The 18,587-nt window shown below is 42.8% G+C and overlaps 2 protein-coding genes across 6 annotated transcripts; both read left to right on the top strand.

Annotated features, from left to right (window-relative positions):
- The first annotated feature begins 519 nt into the window (after positions 1-519).
- Positions 520-12,657, top strand: med14 (mediator complex subunit 14). 3 transcript variants are annotated; one of them, XM_063498974.1, is made up of 29 exons: positions 520-923; positions 1,400-1,426; positions 1,539-1,644; positions 1,741-1,914; positions 2,024-2,153; positions 2,274-2,402; positions 2,525-2,632; positions 3,439-3,571; positions 3,666-3,816; positions 3,934-4,045; positions 4,339-4,464; positions 4,614-4,692; positions 5,015-5,174; positions 5,310-5,504; positions 5,671-5,805; positions 5,913-5,989; positions 6,119-6,267; positions 6,520-6,666; positions 6,773-7,017; positions 8,119-8,388; positions 8,800-9,049; positions 9,515-9,637; positions 9,866-10,042; positions 10,177-10,415; positions 10,823-11,002; positions 11,153-11,260; positions 11,377-11,502; positions 11,638-11,827; positions 11,956-12,657. In XM_063498974.1, the coding sequence occupies exons 1-29, from the start codon at positions 748-750 to the stop codon at positions 12,027-12,029; spliced, it is 4,296 nt and encodes a 1,431-aa protein (XP_063355044.1). In that variant the 5' UTR covers positions 520-747; the 3' UTR covers positions 12,030-12,657. The 3 variants fall into 3 exon arrangements, with proteins under 3 accessions (XP_063355044.1, XP_063355043.1, XP_063355045.1); XM_063498973.1 differs by having other exon boundaries at positions 6,119-6,279; XM_063498975.1 differs by lacking the exon at positions 9,515-9,637 and having other exon boundaries at positions 6,119-6,279.
- A 1,083-nt stretch (positions 12,658-13,740) lies between these two features.
- Positions 13,741-17,167, top strand: si:ch211-218d20.15 (uncharacterized). Of its 3 annotated transcripts, XM_063499454.1 has the most exons (8): positions 13,741-14,168; positions 14,455-14,579; positions 15,533-15,593; positions 15,680-15,747; positions 15,892-15,994; positions 16,315-16,433; positions 16,527-16,672; positions 16,763-17,167. In XM_063499454.1, the coding sequence occupies exons 1-8, from the start codon at positions 14,108-14,110 to the stop codon at positions 16,869-16,871; spliced, it is 792 nt and encodes a 263-aa protein (XP_063355524.1). In that variant the 5' UTR covers positions 13,741-14,107; the 3' UTR covers positions 16,872-17,167. The 3 variants fall into 3 exon arrangements, with proteins under 3 accessions (XP_063355524.1, XP_063355523.1, XP_063355522.1); XM_063499453.1 differs by having other exon boundaries at positions 14,455-14,573; positions 16,315-16,672; XM_063499452.1 differs by having other exon boundaries at positions 16,315-16,672.
- The last annotated feature ends 1,420 nt before the right edge of the window (positions 17,168-18,587 follow it).

The following is an 18,587-nucleotide window of genomic DNA, read 5'->3' as shown; positions in this document are numbered from 1 at the left end:
TATATAAATACATTTATAAATATGAGATTATGTAGGTTATATAAATATATGTATATTTCTGAGGGGTGTAAACAAGGAGAATTGAGCAGAATAATTTTGGCATTACAGCTATAAATAAGCTATTGACAGATCAAGTTCATGTAATAGATATTAGGAAGACTCTATTTATAAATCAGATATTACGAGTTTAATAGGTTAAATGAGTAGTATTAAACAGCGTTGTTTTAGTAGAATTTGTCGGAAACAGAAAAGGGAGACTTGTTCAGAATGCGTTTCGTTGTCATTAATATTTTATTATTATTATTAATTATAATAATTTGAGACAAAGAATTGCTTTCAAGCTGAGCCTGTTAACACGGAACATTGTGCACAGTTTTCATAGTATTGTAACAGATGTCAAACTCGTGCTTTTGCTCTGGAAACAAACACATAGACTGTGCGGTGTCCCTGTTTGTCGTTCCTCTAAGCTCTTGTCTGGGTTTTCTGTCCGACCGCCTTTTAGGCGATCAGACCCGACAGAAAAGATGGCGGCCGAACAGCACTAACTGTTCTCTATAATGAGTTACCAAATTTTGTCTATTTGTTGAGTTTTCTTCTGGACAAGAAAAACAAGTCCGTAACCTCATCTGGGCAAGGACATTTTGAGGGACAGAAAAGCGTCTTTTCTGAAGCAGTTAGCTGCTACAGCAGTTTGGTGTAGCTGCGCTGGCTTCGGCGTAGCTAACGAGTCTGTCTCGTCATTGTAAAATGGCTCCGGTGCAGATCGGCTCAGACGGGCCGCTCGTTCACGTCGGAGGTATGATTGTTTCGGGTCCACAGGCACCACCGCTCGGTGCCCCGGGTACACCGGGGGTCCGACTCAGCATGCTTATTGAGTTTCTTCTCCAAAGGACCTACCAGGAAATCACCACACTGGCGGAACTGTGAGTAGCATTTACTGCTGCAGGCCTCAGAGCTAAGTGATGTTGACCTGGCGGGCTAACCTTCTAACTTGAGTAAACTGTTAGGATGTTCGTCTTCCAGATGCCAAAAGAAAGCCTAGCAGGCTCATCAAACTGGGACAATCAGTTTTATATTTAGATTCAAAGGAGCAAAAAGCTTTAACAGTATACAAGATTAGCACAGCAGCACAGGTAACTGCTGATATGTTAGGGGGCGTACATGTAAACAACACATGGCTATATGAATATAGAGCCAGGATCGGTGATTATGTTTGGAGATGAATATCTGATTGCTCCCATAGAGTTAATATATTAGTACCCTTTGACCGAAATACTATTATGAATAATGTTTTCGTTGTAAAGAGCAAGGATACATAATTTGATAATTTGACAGGACATAGATCTTGAGTTCAAGAGCTTAATAAATGATGCTTAAAGATCTTTTGTTGCTCTTCCAGGCTGCCCAGAAAAACAGACATGGAGAGGTATGTTTGTTTTCTCACATTTCATTCATTCATTCTCCTTTATCCACTCACACATTCAGTTACTGTGTCATATTTTAAAACCCATAACAAAAGACTGCTGTTCCCCCCTTAGGAAAATCGAAATCGTTCAGTTCGCCAGCCGGACTAGGCAGCTGTTTGTCCGTCTCCTGGCGCTGGTGAAGTGGGCAAGCAATGCAGGGAAAGTGGAGAAGTGTGCGGTATGTTGTGTGTGTGGATTAGTAACATTATTATTAACATTCATTCTGGTCATCAGAGCACTAAATTAAGTTATGCTGAACTCTCCATGGTAACAGATGATCTCCAGCTTCCTGGACCAGCAGACCATCTTGTTTGTAGACACAGCTGATAGACTGGCATCACTGGCCAGAGAGGCCCTGGTGCATGCTCGTTTGCCCAGCTTTGCCATCCCCTTTGCCATCGATGTGCTCACCACTGGGTCGTACCCACGTCTGCCCACCTGCATAAGAGTAAGTCTTGGACTTCTTTCCCTGTATGAAATGATAGATGTAGCTAAAACTTGCTCTCTTGAAGCTTTTTGGTATGTGAGCTCAACTGTTTCTGTGTCTATTTGCTTAGGATAAGATCATTCCTCCAGACCCCATCACCAAGGCAGAGAAGCAGACCACACTGAACCAGCTTAATCAGATTCTACGACACCGCCTTGTCACCACAGACTTGCCACCGCAGCTAGCAAATCTCACAGTCGGTAAGCAGTTTGTCTAAACCCCTAGTGTGGTGTTTTAACTGGCACCATTCTCATGTCTTAATCAGATTATTTTCATCTGTGCTGAAAAGATCTTGTGTGTGTGTGTGTGTGTTTATGTAGCTAATGGGCGCGTAAAGTTTCGTGTGGAAGGAGAGTTCGAGGCCACCTTGACCGTGATGGGGGATGACCCTGATATTCCCTGGAGGCTGCTGAAGTTAGATATTCTGGTGGAGGACAAAGAAACTGGAGGTAAAGGGGCAGGGGGGCACTCACTCACTCCGACACAAACTGATTGATAATGTACTCGAGTGCTAATGCACTCAACTGGTTTGTCTTTCTGTCACATCCCCCTTCCCGCTCTATTGTAACAGATGGCCGAGCCTTGGTTCACAGTTTGCAGGTGAACTTCATCCACGAGTTGGTCCAGGCACGTCTCTGTGCTGATGAAAAACCTCTTCAAGACATGTACAACTGCTTGCGTATCCTTTTTTTCCTTTGTATTTAACCATACACATGCACATTTACACATACACACACAAACACATTTTCTGTATGTCCTGCCTGCATCCACTTGGCTTTTATCCCAGTCTGCTCTCAACTGCTGCAGTAGGGCGGGAGTGTGTGTCGGAGCATATAGAGTATTGACCGGTCAAGCAGATGAGTGTAGAATTCCAATGAGAAACACAGCTGCAGGAGTGAATCCTGTGTAGTCCCCCCTTCACTAAAACAGCCTTTTGTTAATGACAAGGAAAGAGCAGCACTGTTCTGACTATAACGAGGTCACCCATCCAGGTCAGGTGCTTCAGTATTTTAACCTCCCTGAGAGATGTGGGCTTTTCTTTGTTCAGTTTTCTGCAAAATACAAGTATTATGTTGTCAACCTCAAAATCACTTGAGCGAGCATATGTGTAGATGATATCTTGTAATGGTGCCGATTTGTTCCCATGTATCAGACAGTTGTAAGTCTTTGGTTAAGTGTAGCTTAAATGCAGAGAGAGGTAAAAAAAAAACTGTTAGTGAGCAGCATTCGCACTTTAATCAGAGTCCTTAATCAAGCATGCGAGCTGAGCACAACTGTGCTTATCACAATGCTAATCAGTACATCTCTGCTCCGCCTTTTCCCCCCAGCATGTCAAAGAGCAGTCTGTATGAGGCACAGATACCTCTTTTACTACTGGACTGTGTGTTTTGAATTTTAATGGGAAGATGGGTACATCACTCTACCTCTACCCACCTGGCCCGGTATTTTCCCACGGTGTGTTTTCTTTAACCTCATTGTTGCCAGACTCCTTCTGTTTGTCGCTACAGCTAGAAGTGCTCCACTCTCAGACTCTGATGCTGATCAGAGAGCGCTGGGGAGACCTGGTGCAGGAGGAGAGATACGTGCCAGCGAAATACCTCACACTCTCTGTTTGGAAGTAAGAGCTTATAACCGGCCCTCACATGCATGAACACATGAACAGTAACACAGAGAGAGGCTGAAGCTGATTTTTTTTGTTACTGTTTCTCCAGTCAGCAGGTTTTGGGTAGGAAAACGGGTACAGCGTCAGTGCATAAGGTCACTATCAGGATTGACGAATCAGATGGATCGAAGCCATTACAAATTTCTCATGAGCCCCCTCTCCCTGTCTGTGACTCCAAATTAATGGACAGAGCAATGAAGGTGAAATGCACACAAATATCAGTATTTTCACTGTTTTACACTACAATTACCTTCCAGTTTAGTATAACTTTTCCCCCTCTCTACTTTTTTTTTTTTTTTTTTTTTTTTACATTTTAGATTGATCACCTGTCAGTGGAGAAGCTTTTGATTGACAGTGTGCATGCCCAGTCACATCAGAAGCTGCAGGAACTGAAGGCAATTCTAAAGACCAGCAATCCCAGCGACAACTGTATGCATCCACTCCTCATTTTTTATTTATTTATTTATTTTTAATCCCTTCAAACATGTTTATTTAGCAAAGCCTTTCAAACTTCTGTTTCCTTCTATCAACTGCAGCCATACTTAATCAGCAGGCTGCAGATAAGACTGATGAGTTTTTGTGGTCATGAGTTAAAAAAAACTCACTCAGCTTAGAGAGGTTGTCGTTCACGCATCCTACATTCTCCTTCTGTCAGCTAGTATCTGCAACCAGTCATTTGCAGTGAAAAGACGCACACTTAAATGTTTGTTTGTTTATTTCAGCATTCATCGAGACTGCTTTACCTACACTTGTTATTCCAATACTTGAGCCCTGCGGCCGCTCAGAGTGTCTACACATTTTCGTAGACCTGCACTCGGGCATGTTCCAGCCAATGCTGTATGGGTTAGGTAAGCTTGTGTTTGTGTTGTGTTACAATAGGAACATGTATTTATTTAATGGTAATGTGGATCACATTATTTGAATGAGCCTACACTGTAAAACCCTTTGTTGAAGATAAAACCCTAGGTGTGCTTTGTCTCTCTCTCTCTCTCTATAGATCAGTCCATATTGGATGACATTGAAAAGACCATCAACGATGATATGAAGCGCATCATCTCGTGGCTTCAGCAACTGAAGTAAGTCCACATCAAATAGAGATACAAGTCAGAGCAGTATATCTTTACAGCTAACAGAACAAAGTGTTGTTAGCACACATTAAAGAAGCAGATGCACAAAGGAGTCAGTAGTAGGAGATGGAGTCTGACGCCTGCCTGTAGCTTGTCAGAATTGACTAATTGCAGTCAGTAGCAACACTTGGCTCAGCAGGTGGGATGATGGGTGTTGAGATGAATTGTCTGTGTTGTGAGTCTTGCACGAGTGAACAGTGATTGGTCAGTGAGTATCAGTTTCTGCAACTCAGCTCTCATGAAGACTGACTCTTTCTTTCTTTCTGTCCAGGTTCTGGTTGGGAGAGCAGCGCTGCCGGCAGTCTGTGAAACACCTTCCCACTGTGTGCACCGATGTCCTTCACCTCTCCAACTCAGCTTCTCACCCCATCAGCAGCCTGTCAAAACACAGGCTCTTCATCAAGCTCACGCGGCTACCGCAGTACTACATAGTGAGTTTTTCAGCCAGTACATTACCGACAAACGTTGAGCTCGAACAACTCTGTTACTTAGATTTTTATGTCCTCCTTCCAACTCTGAATCTTTTCCTCACATCTGTTTTTTTTGTTTGTTTGTTTTGTTTTTAGATAGTGGAGATGCTTGAAGTGCCTAGCACTCCCACAGCGTTGCAGTACAAGTACTCTTTCCTGGCAGTGTCTCAGCTGGAAGGAGATGATGGACCGATGTGTGCGCAGCTTCTGCAGCATTTCAAACCCAATCTAGAGCACCTTGTGCAGGACTCGACAACAGGGAGAGGGGCTCAGCCTGGGACTAAGAGAAAGGTAGCTGCACAGACGGCTTTCATCACCCACTCACACACTCATTTTCTTATGTGTGGCATGGTATTGCTAGGGAAAAACATTTGTGGTCAGTTGGACACTTAAAACCGCAATTATGTCCTTTCAGTGTGGGCTATTTATTTATTTTTTTGTTTCTGTTATTCTGTAGATTGTTGGAGACCAAGGGGAATCAGAGCCAAAGAAGCCTAAGCGGTCTGGAGAAATGTGTGCCTTCAACAAAGAGCTGGCTCACCTAGTTGCAATGTGTGATATCAACATGCCTTTTATTGGCCTTAGAGCAGAGGTACTTCAGAGTGCTTGGATACTTTGAATCATTCCCACATGTGGTGATTAGACAAGCCCAGTTTAGTGTTTTCTGGTTGATGCTGGATCCCTTTCTCTGCCTTTTAGATGTCCAACATGGAGATTCCAAATCAGGGCGTCCAAGTGGAAGGAGATGGCAGCAGTCATGCAATACGTCTAATAAAGTAATTATAATAGAGTCACAAACATAGAGACACATATTGACACAATTTATTTTAATTAAAGTGTTATAAACTGTAGGAAAAGTGAAAACTCCACAGTGACTCCACGGTTTATTGGGCTTTCTTTTACAGGATTCCTCCCTGTAAAGGTGTAGGAGAGGAGACCAGGAGAGCTTTAGAGCGTTCCCTACTGGACTGCACCTTCCGGCTGCAGGGCAGGAACAACAGAACCTGGGTGGCTGAACTGGTGCTGGCCAACTGTCCTCTTAACAGCACCCATAGTAAGGAGCAAGGTGCACAGCATTTACAAAGTCTTATTTATATACTTTGATTTAGTCTTGAAACAACTGTAGTGTTAGTATTTTTATGGATGTTGTGTCCAAATTAGATGGCAAAGACACCAGCTGTAACTCTATAAAAGGCTCTAAACTGGAGCAAAAAAGAATAAAATGTGTTTAGTGTTTGAGAGCAAGGAATTTGTATTTTCTTCATATACCAGCTTCTAAACAACCCCATCTTTTTTGCTGTATTAGCCTCCACGCGACACGTGTATCTGACCTATGAGAACCCTCTGTCGGAGCCAGTGGGCGGGCGGAAAGTGGTTGAGATGTTCCTTAATGACTGGAATGCCATTAGTCAGCTCTACCAGTGTGTCCTCACCTTCTCTCGTGCACTGCCAGGTGAGTGCATGTTTTTTTCCGAAAAGTAAATCCCAGATTTGTATTGTCACATGTACACCTGTTTAACGTAGCTGCACATTATGATCCCCCCCCCCCCCCTCTCTAGAGATGCCATCTCATTTGAGTACCTTCTCAGAGGTGCGGCTGTATAACTACCGTAAGCTGGTGCTGTGCTACGGCACCACCAAGGGCAGCTCTGTCACCATCCAGTGGAACTCCAGCACTCAGCGTTTCCACCTCGCCCTGGGAACTGTGGGGCCTAACTCTGGCTGCTCCAACTGCCATAATATCATCCTCCATCAGCTTCAGGAGATGTTCAACAAAAACCCACAAGTGATGCAGCTGCTACAGGTACACTGTGACCCAGCTACAAAATGTAACCACGGAATGAACACATGCACTTTTTGGAGCTGGAATAAGGGACGATTTGAAATTAAATAAAATCAAAAGGATGTGATTGGATTGCTTCAAACACTGGGTGTGGCTTAGTGAATGCAGCAGTGTCGTATTACATGCAGCACTGTGGTGCCGTTGAGTTGCAGTGCTTTACCCAGCTGTGCGTTTAGTCCAGGTGGAGGAGAAATACATCAGACTGAACCTTATTTATTTCTTCTATCAGTCGTACCCAATTAAAATCCAAACCCACACTGCCCACTGTGACACTGCTTTGCTTATGGAATTGTATTCAAGTTAAAAGATCTGTGCGAGAAGCCTCCACACTCCTGAACCATTAGGCTGTAGTACAATATCTCGCACTTTATTATATTTAATTAAAAAAAAGAACAGAAACTGAGGATCCGGAGAGTAAGGGTGCATCAGTATCTAGGATTTTAGATTAACAGCCAAAAAGTTGCCCAGTCTTCAGGAAGGTAACTGCATGTACTGTGACTGGATGGGGCTACTTCAAAATGTGCCTTAGGATCCTCTAATTTATTTATTTTTTTAAGATTTCTTAAAGTAATCCACTGCTAGTTTTCAGTACTTTGGCTGATACACCTTTAAAAAAAAAACAGCCGTTGATTCTCCAAACTTTATTTACCAAATTGTAACTGTAACTATACTGGATAAAACAGTGCCGACGTTGCTGACATGGTGTAACTGAATTTAGCAGTTAAAACTCAGCCTGCCAATCAGAGAACACTTACTTTGAAAGTGACCACTCACACTAGTTCCTTTCCCTTTTTGAGCGATGCCCCTCAAACTGTCAGGTGAGAGTCATTGATGAGGAGAATTCAGGTTTGAGAGCAGAGCTGCTGGTGAAAGTGAAACCTTCTGCAGCACAAGCCAAGTAGACACTCTCGTCAGTGTAATACTTGCTTTGTGTCCTGATTTTACGTGTGAGGAACTGAATTTTGCGAGTGGCGGCGAATGAATAATTACCTGAAATTAATGTATTTGCTTTTTGTTTAAATGAAAAAATGTTTTTAATTTTTACATTTTCTTTCTCTCCAGGTCCTTTCAGACACACAGGCTCCTCTGAATGCAATCAACAAGCTACCTACGGTGCCCATGTTGGGCCTCACCCAGCGCACCAACACTGCCTACCAGTGCTTCTCCATCCTGCCCCAGTCACCCACACATATCCGACTGGCGTTCCGAAACATGTACTGCATCGACATCTACTGCCGAAGCCGCGGAGTGGTTGCTATCCGAGATGGAGCCTACAGTCTCTTTGACAACACTAAGATTGTAGAGGGCTTTTATCCTGCTCCAGGATTAAAGGTATGACAGACACACTGGCACAGTAATAATGTAACAGACAATATGCAGCAGAAGTCCTTTAAGCTTAAATTATTATTTGAACTTCCACACAAAAAGTCATTACACTTGAAGCTGTCATTACAAGCATTGTGACCTCTTGAAAGGACACTAAATATTGGGTGCTAAATATTAAACCACTTCCTGGACCATATTAGCTTTCCTTACTGTAAAGACTAGAGAAAAGGATGCCCAGTCCAGCTCTGCTGCAGGGAAAGGCTGAACTATCACTGTTTTTGTCTGACTCTTGTCAAGCACACAAATAAGCCAGTTTCCCAGATGTTGAATGACTTTAAAATAGATTGAGACATTAAAATGGATCCAATTCAGTGTACAGGTACTTACTTCTTAATTTATTCTCTCTCTTATTTCTAGACATTCCTAAACATGTTTGTAGACAGCAATCAGGATGCTCGCAGGCGATCGGTCAATGAAGATGACAACCCGCCTTCACCTGTGGGTGTAGATGTTATGGACAGTCTTATGAACCAGTTGCAGCCTCAACCACAACCACAGACTATGAGAGGTGGTCCGGGAGGAGTATATCCTCCTCTAACTTCACCGCCACCCAATTATTATGCTAACGTTACTCCCTCACCATCCATGATGCCCACCCCATCACCAGGTATTTGGACCTATTGTACTCTGATTGCTTAATTGTGCCTGTGTGAATGTCGCAGTAAAGTGTTTGTGTCATATAAGCTTGTTAAGTTGCCATACAGCATTGTTTTCTCACCACACATCGTGTCATCAGCCACCCCGCTGACTTATGCATTTGTTGCAATAGCAAATTATGCCAAAAGAATGCGATTGCGCAACCATGTGTGCCCATTTTAATTTTGTGAAACCATGCGATCAGTTGTTTCTCTTGCAACATGCACACCTCGCAGCCAAAAGGGAACAAAGCATGCGTTTAGTCATGCTCCTTCCATTCCCCTCCATCTCAGCCCGCCAGCCAGAGACTACAGCCCTTCCGCCCAGCTTTAGCTTGTGTGCACATGGAGTGAGTGTGTGTAAAGAGTACTTGTCATCTTTAGTCTGATGAGCCCTTTGATGTGTGTGCGTGTGTGTGTTGTGCGGATGTGTGCAGGGAACATCCATGCCTCTGGCTCCCCTAGTGGAGCTCTAAGGGCACCCTCTCCTTTCGGGCCAACCCCGTCCCCGTCTTCTTTGGGCATAGCCATGGGCCAGACCAGCTTTGCCAGTCCCCACGGTAAGCAGCAGGATAAATACTGGCCTGGTAGTAATTTTGTTCTGCTGGGCATGGGCTGGAGCGGGCTGGACTGAATATCTTTTCTAGGCTGCAGACATTAACAGGCATATGACAAATGGTCTACACAGCACGGGCACACAGTGGTTTATTTATCATTTATCTGATTATGTTTATTGTTGTATGAGAAGTGTTAATGTGTTGGTGATGACTGACTCTCCTTTAACCTAGGTGTTTTAGACCCCAGCTCTCCATATGCCATGGTGTCTCCCAGCAATAGGACCACGTGGCCAGGTTCACCCCAGGTCTCAGGGCCTTCTCCTGGGGCAAGGATCCACGGTATGTCCCCTGGCAACCCTTCGTTGAATTCACCCATTCCTGACCCAAATTCTCCACGTGCCGGGTCCAGTAAGTACTGCCTCACATTGTCTCTGTATCCTTGTATTTAAAGACAAACACTTCGTAATATTAGAGTTTAAATATATTTTACATATATATATTTTTTTTAACTTTTTTAACATGTGTCTCTGTCTTTGATTTAGGTTCACAAGTCATGCCTACCAGTATGCCTCCACCCCGCAAGCTACCTCAGCGCCCCTGGGCTGCCTCCATTCCTACTATCCTCACCCACAATGCCTTGCATGTGCTTCTGCTCCCCTCCCCCACTCCCTGCCATGTGCCCGGCCTGGCAGGAAGCTACCTCTGCTCACCTCTGGAGCGCTTTTTGGGTTCAGTTATTATGAGACGGCACCTACAGAGGATCATCCAGCAGGAAGCCAATGTGAGTGACGAGCAGAGCCAAAAATCAGTCTGTTGTCTTTCATTTCCTAAATGATATCATCTGTTCTGCACTGTGCAGCCAACATGAGTTTTCTCAGTTGTAATTGGATCATTTTCATTTTATAGATTAACATGAGTCTTATGTTTTTCATTCATGTCAAGTCTTTATGTTAAATTAACATTTTCTATAAAGTGTTTAGGTATACCTAAAGGATTGTAATAGATTAAACATCCTTAAATATAGTATATCACGTGAAAGACTAAACTGAAATATGAATTCAGTCATGTTGGCTATAAGAAGTCTGTATATGCAAATTCACCAACTGCCCGATTGGCTTTTTTGTTTTTGTTTGGTTTTTTTCCCTTCCCCAGTTCAGTAATCATTGTGTCATCTTTCCTCTCCTCCAGTTAACTATCGTGAACTCTAACGAGCCGGGGGTGATCATGTTTAAAACTGAAGTGCTCAAGTGCCGTGTGGCTCTCAACCCAAATAACTACCAGACACTGCAGCTCAAAGTCACTCCAGAAAACACAGGTCCCTGGTCCCAGGAAGAACTTCAGGTGCTGGAGAGGTTCTTTGAGACCCGTGTAAGTCTTCATGTTTTTATTTATTTATTTTTTCTGAATTGATCATAAAAATGGGTAGAAATCCCTTGCTATCACAACATGGGTGCTAGTAACAGACACCAGCACCCATGTTGTGATCATTAATCCATCTACTGCTGTCCTCCCTTCTAGGTTGCTGGTCCTCCCTTTAAGTACAACACTCTGAATGCCTTCACTAAGCTGCTGGGCGCACCCACTAATATCCTTAGAGATTGTGTGCGCATCATGAAGCTTGAATTGGTGAGCAACTTCTTATATATGGAGTGTTGTTGCACATTTGGACCCCCCCTAACCCCCTCTTAATAGTCTTTGCGTTTGAAAGGTAATGCATGAATAAGCCTTTTCTTCTCCTGCAGTTCCCTGACCAGGCTGCACAGCTGAAGTGGAATGTCCAGTTCTGCCTCACCATCCCCCCCAGCGCTCCACCCATCGCTCCTCCTGGAACCATTGCTGTGGTGCTCAAATCTAAAATGCTTTTCTTTGTAAGTCACTGCAGCGCTTTACCTTTTTGAAACATGTACTTCATTTTCATTTGATGGAAAAAAGAAAAAAAAAACATGTACACGAATTTGTTGATGCCACCTCACCCTTTGTATTTGGTCTGTTTTGTCCCACAGCTGCAGCTGACCCAGCGCATCCCGGTACCCCAGGAACCAGTGACCATTATCGTACCCATTGTGTACGACATGGCCACAGGCCTCACTCAGCAGGCTGACATACCCAGACAGCACAGCTCCTCTGGAGCCGCAGCACTCATGGTGTCTAATATCCTCAAGAGGTTCAATGAGCTGCATCCTGCCAGACAGGGTGAGACTCTGCCCTCCCTCAGCCGACGAGCACTGAATAATTTGCTGTACCTAAACCTTTTCCAACTGAGTATTCTAATTAGATGTAAAACAGCTTTGCTAACACTGACTGTATTCTTTTCCTCCCAGGCGAGTGCACCATATTTGCATCTGTTCACGACCTGATGGCCAGCCTCACCCTTCCCCCTGGGACCCGTCAGTAGAAACGATGACGTCAAACCCAGAGCGGAAATTCAACCCAAGTCCCTTTAAAGACAGAAGATGAGCCTCACCCTTAAGCTTACTCGACGCATGAGTGTAAAAGCTGTGGTCCCGAGAGGTCAAAATCCAGCTTGCGTCCCCTTTGATACAGCCACTGGACTTTGATGTGATGGATGATTTTAAAGGGGATTCAAATTTGACAGTCTTGGAGACGGTCTTTAAGATTTGCCATTCAGGTAGACCTTAAAACAAGGACGACATTGGATGCAAATGGATATAAATGTTTGTTTGTTCTTCCTCCAGGTGCACTTGTAAACAAAACTTATGTATTGAGTTTTTGTTTTTTTTTACAGAAATATGTATATTTAAGTGTTTAAAAGAATGAGGTGAGAGATTCTTTTTGCTAGACCGCTGACTTGCTTTTTTTGGTAATGCTAATATCAAACTGATATTGTTGTAGTATCAGGAGATATTTTCCTTAGCACACTATTTAACTGGCTTCTTGCCTTTACCTTGTCATTCCTCTGCAATCTAATTTCAGACGTACACTTTGGATACTGTAAAAACTGTGATAAACTTTATAAGCCAGTTGTATTTTATTAAGAATCATTTGGAGTCCTGATTAAAGGATTTGAGACATCTTTTCTGATTTTTGGTATTTTATTTAACCAAATTCTGAGTTGGTTTGTGGTTTGAGGATTTTGCACCACAAATGGAAAAGAATCGGATAAGTTAACAAACAAACAAAAAAACGGTGTTAAAAGAAAAACTTTGCATTATTTATTCTTTTTCCTCCATTTTGTGTTTTTTTTTTTTCATGGTGACAGAGAGCACTGTCTTAAAGAATCTGTCCCAAATTTCCCCAAAAGTGTCATTCCTGCTCATCAAGCCATTCAGTGACCCTGAGTCACTGAGAGATCACTTCCACTGATGGAGAAAATTCTCATTGTAGGATAAAAGTTCAATGGACCCAAACAACACCAAAAAATGACCCACAGTAAGTAAAAGAGCCACTGGATGACCTACTTAAATATGAAAGGCCAAGGCTTTGCTTTCCATCCAATGTCTCCCAGCTGGAGCACACCCCAGCTGTCAAAGGTGGAGTACACTAACCTGTCATAGAAAAACACCCATTCACACCATTTAACCTAACCCCACTGTGGGAGGAAACTGGAGCACCCAGAGACAACCCATGTATACTGCACACAATAACAAGAGACAGAGGATTTAAACCCCTGATGTTCTCGCTGTGCGGCAGCAGGACTAACCACTGCAGTTTTGTTTTCAGTCCTTTATTTTCCAAAATTATTCTGCAGTCTCATTATGTTGTGAAGATTAGTTACATTGTTATGGGATTTATGAACTGATTATTATCAGTTTATGGCCTGTTGGACTCCTCAGGTTTTAGGAAGTGTTTGTTTTTGGGGTTTTTTACATCATTTATCAGTTGCAAAAATACAATAATTATATAGATTTTTTAGTGTGCAATAACCTCTTCTGAACATTGATTGTGAATATAAATAACACAAAAACTCACTTCAGGTCGTGAAAGGAGGTTTGTTTCCCAGGAAAAAAAAAACTGTTTTCTGCCTGCATCCTCACTAAAGTGATGCTGTGCTCCTCATCCCTAAAGAATGACATCATTGTGAAAGGCTGGTCCTCTGCGCGCGTGCCGCTTGAGGGGCGTTCAGTGCCGCAAATCACGGGCTGTGACTGCGCCGCCGTTGTTGCAAAAGGGGCGCGGGCTTTTTATTGTTACCGTCATTGCATCAACCTTTCAGCGGCTGCATGAACGAGGCTCTATTGATCAGTCCGCGATTGCGTGGGGGCATCGTCATCTGAGAGGAAGCGGCGAATCAGGGATGAAGAAACAGTGTTTCACCTGAACCTTTGGCACTCGAACGCACCACCTGCGAAACAGACTTCCGACCAAATGCAATAAAATAAACCGACAGATCTGATCTGTTATTACCTAGTCCCACTCTAGCAAGTTGTCATCGCGTTCATTGTCTTCATATGGCTTTAATTAGCGGGACCGAATCAGGAGAATAGGGGTGATATAACACAGCCGGTCCAAGCCATGGCAGTGAGGATATCGGAGCCGCTCTGTCAGCCCTGCGGTTACCATGAAGCTTTTAAAGGTAAGTCCCAGCATCACGCTTTTTAGTCGGGTTCATGCAGCGTTTTGAGGCGTTTCAAGTTCACCTCGGAGGAGTGCGCCCTGCAGGCTCCGACTCCTTACAGCCCACTGACCACTCCCCTTCAGTCCTCGTCAACCATCCTTCCTTGGACCTGTAGAATAGACAGCATGTGCGCATTGATTTATAGTCTGCAATGGTGCACCCGTGTGCTTGTGTGTGTTCAGAGATTATTTTTTCTGGCAAATGAGAGAAATGTCATGAAGTGATGTGACTGCTCTGTGGTCAGTGGAGTTACAGGTGAAGAGACCTCTGATGCCTGTCCAGCTGAGTCCTGAGCAGGTGGGCCTGGAGATGCTGTGTCTCTGTGGGCAGCTGGACCTCCTCATCAGGTCACAGATGCAGCAGGTAGATGTATGTCTCCTCAACTTTGTGTTAGTTTTCATCAATTTCCAAGTGAAACTTCAGTCAGATGTTCCATCAAACATTTCATTATTCCAATGTGAATCTGGTGAGAATATGGAGGGCCAAAAGTGCCAAAATGAAATAATAAAATAAAATACACACATCATTAAACACAAAAGTAAATGTGTCATCAATTAATCTAAATGGGGAAAAATATGACTTATACATGTTGGTATGTGGTATGGACTTGAGGAAGTCAGGGATCCCAGAATGTATTTTGAAAGAAATTACAAGCAGCAGTTCCCAAACTGTAAGTAAAGGTTTGCAATACTACTATTTCTGTGTCACCAAATACATTTTTTAGGATTTGTAGGTGAGACCACAGTGGCATAATCTTAAAAAATCTGGTTGATTTGTCAAGATAGAAGTCAAGAGAGAGAGTTCATAAAAGTGCTCCTATGCTGGTGACACAGAAACTGCAGTACTTTAAAACTTTTTCACTTTACAAGTTTTTTTTTTTTTTTAATGTTGGTGCTCTTGGATCCCCATAGCTCTACAGCAAATAAACAGTCATTTTGGATGCACAGCTAATGTTCCGACACACCCAATAAATCAGTCAATTAGCTTTGGGTGGGTAGCTGGTTAATTACTCTGTACTATCACACACAGACCTTAGATCATAGATCATTGTATTAAGAGAACAGGAAGTGCACTGGACAGGACCTAATGAGCAAATTAATGCCCATACACATATTGTGACCTAATTTGGGACGTGCACATGGATTTTTTTTCCATCATCATCATTTCTTTCCAGCAGCTTTTCTTGAGCTTGAAACTAAATAACAATGTATAATTACGATGTTTATAACACAATAAATAACACCAGGAAATAGTGGTAATTATGGTGTAACATTGTTCAGTCTGTACTGCTTTGATGTTTAATCACTGTTACTCTGTCACAGTTCCAGGAGCAGTTAGGACAAGGGTGTAGCCCAGAGGAATCAGACACATTCCAGGCTCAAGGTATGTGTGATGAAATCTAAGAACAAAAGATGTCTTGAATATTTTCTGATCTTCTGTATATATATATATTTTTTTATGTCTTAAAGGATCTGAGATTCTTGACCAGATGCTGCAGTGCCTTGAACATCTACCAAAGCCTATGCCACAGTTAGAGGTATGACCTTCAATGGTTCTGTCCTAATGAAACAGTAACATTAGAAACACCTGAGCACTTCACATATTATCCGCCCCCAACCCCCTAAAACAGTGAGTTGTAACTGTCAGTGTCAAGGATCAAGTGGTGCATGTGTTTCCTCAGGACTACCTGGACATGGTGGGACTGTCAGCAATGTTTCCTCGAGTTGAGGTGTTCCTTATTCAAGGTAGTCCTGTTGACATGCTGGAAAGGCCACCAATGGATGGTGAGAGGAACGTGTTTCCAATTCGTACACACAAACACGTAACTTTTCTTGTATGCTGACAGTAACATTATTCATTTATTGTTAAATTTTTGAGCATAAGGCATCTCTAATGTGTTTGTAGACCGACAGTATATTGAGAAAACACCATCCCCTTGTTACTTTCCTTTCTTTGTGGTCATGGTCAAGTCTCTGTGAACACTTCCTACGTGGATGCTGTCTATAAAACAAAAAAACAAGCATGTGAGAGTTTCTTTGTAGGACTTCTCCTTTTATTGAAGTTTTTGACTCTAAGTTTTGCTGTCTTGATACTTCTGTTGCAGAATACTACTTCCACATTGCCAAACTGAACCAGCTCCTTGTGCTGAGTCAACAGCTAGAAGAGGATATCAGGCACCTTGGAAGTCATAAGTACATTGCCCACCAGCTCTCAGTTATATATGTAAGAGTGATGAACTATAACCACCCTCTTTTTAGGATTTTGTTTTATTCCACAAAAAATTGCTTTGTGCTATTTAATGTCTCTGTTTTACAGCAAGTCCTCAGCTCTTTCAGGGGAATTCAGGTCTTCTCAGAAATAAAGAAGGATATTGAGGCCAACTTCAAACAGATGAAACAGTCTCTGGTGGTAGAGGAAGGCTCAAGGCACGAGCCTCAGCTGGCTGTTCATTATATCAACTGGTGGGTTTACATTGAAATAATTAGCTGGGAATGAGGTGATGATTAATTCAGCAAGAATCTGATGGCAAACACGTTCTGTTCTCTGCGCAGGATATTAGAAATAACTCAAAGCTTAACATCGATGGTGCTGTCACTGCCAGACGAGCTGACAGATGACGTTCACCAGGCCGTGACCTTCGTGTCTCAGTTCCTGTCCTGACTCACGCTGAGGAACGCCTCTGTAACTATGAATCCTTCTCCAGGGCTCTCCTGCTTCAAAAGCAACTGATTATGTTACGACCATTAAAAGGTGCTACACAATACGATTCTACAGAATAATAGTGGGGTTGAATAGCCCACCTGTTTAAAACCACATAGGTTTTTTGTACATCGTCTTTTGGAGTGCAGCCCTTATTAGTCCCTGTGCTGAATCGGTTGGTTGGAGCTGAATGTAAGCTTATTGAATCCCATCTTGCACTAATGTTACATTTTTTAAAACCTAAAGCAGAATAATAAAACTGAATGCAATGAACGCAAGTTGTATGACATGTTTGCTCTTTGTGGCTGATAAACTCATTGATGAATGAGTGTCAGAGTCAAAAAACAGCTATAAAGGGACACCAGGTAACATAAAATGACCACAAATTGATACAATTTGACACAAAATAACCACAAAGTCACATCACACATCTACAGTGACTAGAAAGTAGCATTAGACTACACATGCAAAATGACCCTGAAGTAACAAAAATTCCTGAAAAAAAGGCAAAGGTAACAAAAATAGCATGAGACGGTACCTTGAACTCATGGGCCAGATACCAGGACATGGGCCATCACATAATATGTCCTATTAGGAGACCATCTCTCCTGGTATGAGGAGAGATAGGCGGGCAGTAGAGGGGCATCACCACTCTCTTCATACATGGGAGCAAGTTCCCACAGAGCACATGGTGGTGGATGTTACATTGCTTACATCATCCAGCATAACTGATTTGGCAGTGGGTCATTCAATATTTGGGACCACGTGCTCCCCATGTATTCACCAACACCAGCTATGTAAAGACTTCACAGATGATGAAGACACAGATGTCACTGACAGGTCCTTGCGTTCCCCAGACTTGAATCCATTTGAGAACCTCTGAGATGTTATTTGTCAGTGCATCCAATGCTGCCAACAGCGCAACAGACTGTCCAAGAGCTCGCTGATGCCCTGATCCAGGTCTGGGAGATCCCCGAGAACAGCATCGGCTCTCTCAGTAGGAGCATGGCCAGACATTGTTGGGAGTGTATTCAGACATGTGGAGGCCACACACACAAACACACTGAGCCACATTATGATTCACGTTGGATGAGCGTGTGATTTCAGTTTTTATTAACAGCATGAAAATGAAAAAGACGGAAAAACCTTCAAAACCCTCATTTCACTTCAGTCATTGGTGCAACCTGAGAAATGTTATTGTTTTGAATATCAGGCCACATAACCCCAACTAATTAGGTAAATTGGCAACAGGAAAGTAACACGAGCTGCTATAAAAAGAGCACGACTCCATTAAAAGAGGTCCTGAACTAGCGAGCAGATGAAATCCTATCTCAAGCAAGAGTGGGAGGACATTTGGCTTTCAAAACTACAGCATCTGCTCTCTCGAGTACCCAAACACTTACAAAGTGTTGCTGTATGAAAAGCTTTAAAAACAAAAACAAAAAACAGCATCAAACAATAACATAAAACTATCTTCAGTTACGTGGGAACGCCACAAAACGCTACGTCCAGATGAACAGATTCAACTTTTGGAGATTTACTTTCCTGGATGATTGAGAATGCATCAAGATATCTTCAGTTACATACAGGCATTAAATTATTGCATTTTGCTTTTGAGTTACATTTTACACAATGTCAGAACTTCAAGTTCAAAAACAAGTGAAGAGGTCGTGTTAT

The sequence above is a fragment of the Pelmatolapia mariae genome, linkage group LG16_19, assembly GCF_036321145.2.
Source record: "Pelmatolapia mariae isolate MD_Pm_ZW linkage group LG16_19, Pm_UMD_F_2, whole genome shotgun sequence".
NCBI classification, from domain to species: domain Eukaryota; kingdom Metazoa; phylum Chordata; class Actinopteri; order Cichliformes; family Cichlidae; genus Pelmatolapia; species Pelmatolapia mariae.
Note: the sequence above shows the minus strand (reverse complement) of the source record. Positions and strands in the feature narration are given on the sequence as shown.